This window comes from Euprymna scolopes, chromosome 6 (assembly GCF_053919585.1).
Source record: "Euprymna scolopes isolate OS-2025 chromosome 6, ASM5391958v1, whole genome shotgun sequence".
In the NCBI taxonomy this organism is placed as follows: domain Eukaryota; kingdom Metazoa; phylum Mollusca; class Cephalopoda; order Sepiida; family Sepiolidae; genus Euprymna; species Euprymna scolopes.
The window spans coordinates 84592378-84599600 of NC_136487.1; the positions used below are offsets into that span (position 1 = coordinate 84592378).

Here is a 7223-nt window from a genome sequence, read left to right on the forward strand (position 1 = left end):
GGACCTAATGTAAAAAAAATACTAAAAATGTAAACAGGCAGACATTTAAGCATACAACTGCAAGACCAAAATGAATTTAATAGCTGTCTACCCCCCCCGCGAAATAATCGCATTCTTTACATACTCCACCCTCAAAATAACAAAATAAATAGCTTTCATGGTTAAAATCCTAAACAACAATAAATTCGAACAGAAACGTACCAGTTTTATTATGGTCGTTTCATTTTATGACAGTACTAATTGACATGCGAAGGCTCAGGCATTTCAGATTTGTTCCGGAAATCAGAAAACTTCGGACCGATATGGATTCCCAACTATAGAAGTACACATTTTGGGGTTTGTATTACTGTACACATAGATTCGAAAAAGTTGTCAAAAAACAAATATATAACAAATAAATGTTATCAAAGGCAAGATAAGTTACTTTTCTACCTAACTGGATAAGTTTTTAGTGTTTGTATTTAATGTAACATGTTTATTTAGCTCGAAAAACATACAGTGTTTACCGATGTATTGGAAAATTAAAAATAGCGCCCGACTCTCTCTTTGACACGGTAAGTTTGCGAAAAGGAGTTAAAAATTTAAAAAAAAATAGACAAAATACTGTTAAAAACCCACCGAATATATGTCAGCCTATGTCACGGTAACATGTATTGAGCGAGTTTCCAGTTAGGTAGAAAAGTAACTTATCTTGCCTTTGATAACATTTATTGATACTTGTACAGTTTAGTCAAGACATTAAAAAACGAAAATATCGAAAAAAGTTTAAATTGTATGTATTCGTTATGGAATGAAGTTCTCCGAAAAAAAAAATTTCACTTAATTTCATCAAGTAGTTTTTTTTGTTTGTTTGTTTTTTTTTTTTTACAGTGGAAAAACACGTTTTTATGAGAGCGCGTTGAAGGCAGCCATCTTGGATTTAAAAAAAAATTGTTTGAATTTTAGAAATGCCAAAGGGAGATAACTCCAGTTAAAGCGCTGACACCCCTTCCCTTCCTAAAGATCGAACATTTTGCTCAGTATCATAAATTGTTTTTCGCTTAAAAAAAAACAAAAAAAAAAAAAAAAAAAACTACTTGATGAAATTAAGTGAATTTTTTTTTTCGGAGAACTTCGTTCCATAACGGATATATACAATTTAAACTTTTTTCGATATTTTCATTCTTTTAATGTCTTGACTAAACTGTACAAGTACCCATTTATTTATATATATTATTCCTTAATTGGAATTTTTTATTTTTGAGATGAGCATTATATGTTAATTTTATTTTATAAAGATGAGCATTATGTTAATTTTATTTTATAAAGATTAAAAAAAAACAATTTTATTTTATAAAGATTAAAAAAAAGAACAACTAATAAAGATGAGACTAATAGTCCGAAATAAAATAAAATTACCCATTTATTTGTTATATATTTGTTTTTTGACAAGTTTTTCGAATCTATGTTTACAGTACATTAACCTCCACATTTTGTAATAGTTTATTTTGGTATTTTTTTTATTTTTTTATTTTTACGATCTGCAGTCTGCACCAGCGTAGTATAAACATTCCCATCTTAAGAACGGCTTTCGAGGTGGGGGAGTGTTAATTCCGAAAGCCGTTCTTAACATTGAGAGATTGGGGGTGTTTATACTACGATGGGGCAGGTCGTAAAAAGATACCTTTGTTTGTTAATTTATTTTGCTAGTAAGTCCTGTGCGTTCTTTGGGTGGGTCTGGGTCGGAATGGTATATTTTTTTGTACGTACGAAAGTTTTTCGGAGTATTTACACGCAACTCACTGTCTAAAAAGTAGAACTTTTAGAGGGCGATTTAAATTTTACAAACTGACCTTTTAATGCAATTAATTCAAAATCAAAAATAAATAAATTTAGGTTAAGAAAAAAAAAACATTATTTATCCTTTTAATACTACTACTAGTAATAATAAATAAATACCAAGATATTTCTATTTCTATCCAGAAAAAAATACGATAATATAAAAATATCACGAAGATATTTAAAAACAAAACAAACAAAAAATGAACGAAAAAAAAGTTTAATTTGAAACAGGGAATTTAAACTTACGAGAAATTTACTGTTAAAAAAGTGTTGCTTAATAATTTAATTTTACTTACTCGAGAATAAAGTAAGAGGAAAGAAAGAAACAAAACAAAAACTTAAAGCATACGACATGGTATTCTTACCCAAAGCAGTAGCTATGTCACCAGCAGATGGTGTACAAACTTGCTCTAGTTGAAGCATTTTGAAAAGGAAACACTAATTTAAGCGGCAACCATATTGTAAACAACTTAAGTTACTAGGCGACTTTCGGTAATTTCCGGATTAAATCGGATTTTTCCGGAAATATGCAGGTGGTAAAATTTTTTCATTTTTTTTTTTCCTCATTTTAGTTTGTCGTTCGCACCCACTACTACAATTTATCCACTTTGATTTTATTTGAAAATTAGTGCGAAACCTTTGTCAAAAATTATCCAAAAAAATAAAAATTAAAAATGCTTCACTAGTGTTCACACAAGATTTGTGACTAAAATATTCATATAAAATCATACAATTGCATAAGTAATTTTTTTTTTACTCACGTTCACCCATAACAAGGCATACCGCCATTTGAACGTAAGGGGCTACTATTTGGGACTATGCCTAGTAAAGATTAACAAGATGTTGGTTTACGTTACTTTTAAACTTCAACTTATCAATACAGCCAGGGAGGCAGGTAACAGGAAGGGAATTCCAAAATCTAGCTGTTCGAAGGAAAAAACTATTAGATTAGAAAGCTTTCTGGCATTCAACAGCGGAGGGGAGGGGTGTTGCGTCTGTTGCGGGGCTGGTCGTCCGGGGACAATCGACCCAACAACCAACAAGGTAGACACAGGCAAAAAGTAAACAGCAAAAAGACAAAGAAAAATGACAGACACAGGTTGCTTGGTTAAAGACGAGTGTTCACCTTTTATTTGCAAAGGAAACGAAAAATCGTATGACCTGGATGCTGGTCGCACGTCACTGGAAGCTAAGGTCTGGAGATCTGGAACAGGTACTCTAGACGTAGCGTAGTTCAGGATCGCTCACTGGGTCTTGAACAATCGGCTGGATGTCAAGGCGATCCGGAACGGACAGTGGAAACTGAAAATGAGGTGGTCAATGTTAAGGAACGGACGACACTGAGAACGGAGGGGTCAGTGTTAAGGAATGGATGACACTGAGAACGGAGGGGTCAGTGTTAAGGAACGGACGACACTGAGAATGGAGGGTCAGTATTAAGAAGTGGACGGTTGGTAGAGAGCTAGGTGCTAGCGAGGTTGCAGGCTGGAGGAGCGAGTTGCAGGAAAGCTGCGGGAGGAAGCTGGAGGTACCAAGGGTTGGAAAGCTGCAGGAGTGAGCCGGAGGTGCTGGAGCGAGCTGGGAGGCACCAAGGGCTGGAAAGCTGCAGAAGTGAGCTGGAGGCGCTGGGAGCACTGGAGACTGGAAGTGAAGTTCGTTGCTGGTGGGTCTCAGGAGGCAAGTGCGGTTTGAACTGCTGCAATCCTTTGGCGCTGGTGGATTCGGTCGACGTGACTGGTAGCGTCAGTCGTTACTCCCCGGACAAGTCGCCCTTTATTTATCATGAAAATTATAATACATTTTTAGGGGTATACAACAAGTACGGGGTAGGTGTTATATAATAAAAGATGGTACAACTTTATGATTAGGCATGAAGCCCTAAAGGAATGGGGGGGGGGATTGTCGGGGGTCGTCCACTGATCTATTCCCTAAAACTAGTTGCAATCACCACAATACCGCATTCACTCTATGAACTTAAGCTATTTAAAATCTACCCAGATGAGATGGAAATGACATATTTACAATGCTAATATATATATGTAAACGTATATATATATATAAGGGATTTTTTTTTTTAGATATATATACAAAAATTGGGTGATGTGTATGAAATATGAAATGATGAACTTGTGATGTGTATGATATATGAGGATGAAGGGGGGAGGGGGGAAATGATGGCCTTAAAACACTCCAAAATAAAGAAAAATAACAATAATACAAAATAAAGAAACCAAATAAAATGCTAATGATGATGTGTTAGCAGGAATCCTCCCTTCCTAATCTAATTCCGAAATGCTTCCTGTTTTCCGGTTCACCACCGAAAACAAGGGAATCATTTCCTAAGTGGGAGTGGGCAGTCTACGGACAAAACAAATGGGTGGGGTTTGTGGGGATGTTCGGTGACCTCCAAGATGTGTACTGTCGGGATGGACAGGGTCCAAAATAAATTATTGGGTGTGGGCTTCTTGGAGGTATTCTAACACCTGAAAAGATAAATAATGGGGCCCTGAGATTCATTCATACCAACTAGCTAAGGGACTGATCCACCATGATGGGATTTTTTCTTTTTTGTTCTTAGTCGTCGTGTGCCATGCCTAGGCAGAGAACATGTACTCGAGCCTGTTTCGCGTGAACACGCACAAATTAGTGGTGTGTATCCACCTACGGCTAAATACCGAGCGGGATAGCCTCCTTCTATCACATCTGATTTTGATCTTAAGTTGGTGTTTAAAATATGAAATCAGATAGTAATGAGAGGTTGGATCCCCCCCCTCGCCCTATCTCTATGCGTGATGTCCACACAACTAGTCTAGCTACGCCTAAGATCGCTAGAAACACCATTCGTTCCTCCCTAGGCCACAGCGGATCTGCGTTGTAGACTACAGATGCCAAATTCAGGCACGTCACCTGGTCGGGAACAATGGGAGCCGTGACCTCGCTGACATACGCCCAGTATTCTCGTAGCTTAGAGCACTCAAAAAAAGCGTGTTCGAGGACAATTTGGATTGATCTCGCCTGCCATTAAGGACAAGCGCGTTCCTAACCAGTCGCCAGGTCAGGGAAAACTCGAAGTTGTTGAGGTAACCTCGGCCTGGCGCCCAATTCCACAGAGAGCGCACCTCCCCGTCCGACAGCTTCAGCCGCTCCCCCAGTGGGTCCGACGCAGTCCCCTCCACTAACTCCCTGTAAAAGGCCCTTCTCGGCCGGGCAAGGTCACTGGACCCCAGCAACACTCTGAGCGCCTCTCGGCATTCGTCGTAGAACTGTGGCTGCTTTCTCGGCTTGCGTCTACTTTCAACTGAGTGATCGGGGATGAGGTCGGGAAAAGCTCTACCGACAACAGGGCCCCACGCAGATTCCTCTACCAGAGTTCTACTCAGGAATGCCAGCCTCTCGGCACGCTTGTGGCTCATCAAATCTGGCATCCCCAAGCCCCCATCAATCGGATATTGAGTACAGACCTGTCTACAGACGAGCGGCTGCCTCCCATTCCACAAAAGGGAAAAGAGCAAACAGGTCAAAGCTGCAAGACGGTTCATAGACAGGGGAAGTACAACCAGCTTGTAAAGGAAGAGCGGAAAGACGTATGTAGCACATGCCTCCGCTCTACCTTTGAGGGACAACCCCCTCCGAAGCCAAGTCCTCATTGACGCTCCGACCTCTGCCTATACCTCAGGCCAGTTTTTGTCGAGGTGGAGGCCCGGTCCGAACCAAACTCCAAGTATGCGAACCGGGCCATCTGTTCAGCCAAAAGAGCTCGGAAGTGCTAAAGAGCCCTGCCAGGCAGCCAACCTCAGGCTGACAGACTTGCTAAGATTGACAACTGCTCCTGTGACTTGTTCGTACCGCTTGAGTGCCTTAATCACCGCGAATATGTCATGATGGCTCGACACGCACACGGTGACATCATCGGCAAACGCGGATACCCTGGCCCACGCTCCGCCAAGCAGTTCAATACCGCATAGGGCCAGTCCAGTCTCCCCAGTCCTCAGCTTGCGCAGAAAAGGTTCTAATGCAAGGACATATAACAGGGGATACAACGGGCACCCCTGGCGCACTGACCGGGAAACAGTGAACGGCGTTGACCGCACCCCGTTTACCTGCACAACTGACGTCGGCCAGGCATACAGAATGGAGATCCATCTGCGGAAGTCAGGCCCAAAACCGTCAGCCTCCAACACATATCCCAAGAAGCGATGGTCCACTCTGTCGAACGTCTTGGACTGATTCAAATCGATCAGCGCGGCTTCGGTGTCGTCTTCTATGATCGTGAGAATCAAGTGCAGATTATTTTGAATCGATCTCCCCTTCACAGCATAATTCTGATCCGGTTCGACCAAGTCGGTGATAACGACCTGCAAACGATTCGCAAGAACTCTGACCAAAATTTTGACATCCGCATTTAAGAGCGTGATGAGCCTATAGTCATCTAGCCCCCCCCCTGACACACCCATCCTTCTTCTGAAGAAGCGTGAACACTCCCTTGGTAACCTGACTCGGGATGGATCCCGTGGTTAAACACGTTCGTCAGAATGGGAACGAATATGTGCGACAGCCTCAAGTACAATTCGCTGACTTGACCAAAATGAGTTGTATTCATTTGGCCAGTGTAATGTTAGTGAGGTCACTCCCAATGAAACAAACAAACGACTCTGATTAATTCTAGAACGAAATTTATGCAATCAAAAGTAGATTGTGAGTTTGTTGATTCCATTTAAATTAATTTCGTCTAAAGGGTAAAAAGTCAATCGCCTGTTTTATTGGTGTTTCGTTGATATATGTTCATGCGTTTCACTCGTGCTTAGTCAAACGTGTCACTCATGTTTGGCCGAACGTTTCACTCGTGTTTAGTCGGAAAGGGATGGAGTGGGGGGGGGGGAAATAAAGAAGAAAAAATGAAGGCGGTGATTTTGAAACCACAATAGGGGTGAGATTTTGTTGGTAAACAGGTTTGTCGGGGTTATGTATGTCGAGGGGGCACAAGTGCAACGAGTTCATCAGAGCACATACCATTAAAATATTTGTAAAACACGCACAGAGATGCAACATTGCAGTGATGGGACAGTTTAGTTGACAACGTCGAACCTGTTAGATCGAAAACTTTTTTGGACCCTATCTAAGAGAGAGAGACTAGTAGTAGATGCACCAGCCCATATGTGGCAACAATACTGAGGTTGAACTTAAGATGATAGTTCAGGACCTATTAAAAAAAAAAAGTTCTCATTTTTCTACTCAAAATAAGAAACAATCTTACTTGTAAATAATGCTGAAAAAGAAAGGTACATTGCAAAAATATAAAATCGTCTTCTTTAGTTTTTCTGCAAATGTCTTCTTCCTTTCAGTTTTCCCCTTTGAGAGATCGCCCTTTTAATCTTCTGGGACCTTCTAGTCCTAATGTTTTT

At 40.6% G+C, this 7223-nt stretch overlaps 1 protein-coding gene across 1 annotated transcript in view; it reads right to left on the reverse strand.

The window, feature by feature from the left end:
• LOC145277749 (uncharacterized) overlaps nucleotides 1-2314 on the reverse strand; it is a 42256-nt gene extending 39942 nt beyond the window's left edge. The window contains exon 1 of the mRNA XM_080129466.1: nucleotides 2187-2314. Coding sequence (XP_079985592.1) covers nucleotides 2187-2244 — 58 coding nt within the window. The 5' untranslated portion in view covers nucleotides 2245-2314. The remainder of the gene's footprint in view (nucleotides 1-2186) is intronic.
• Nucleotides 2315-7223: the final 4909 nt, after the last annotated feature.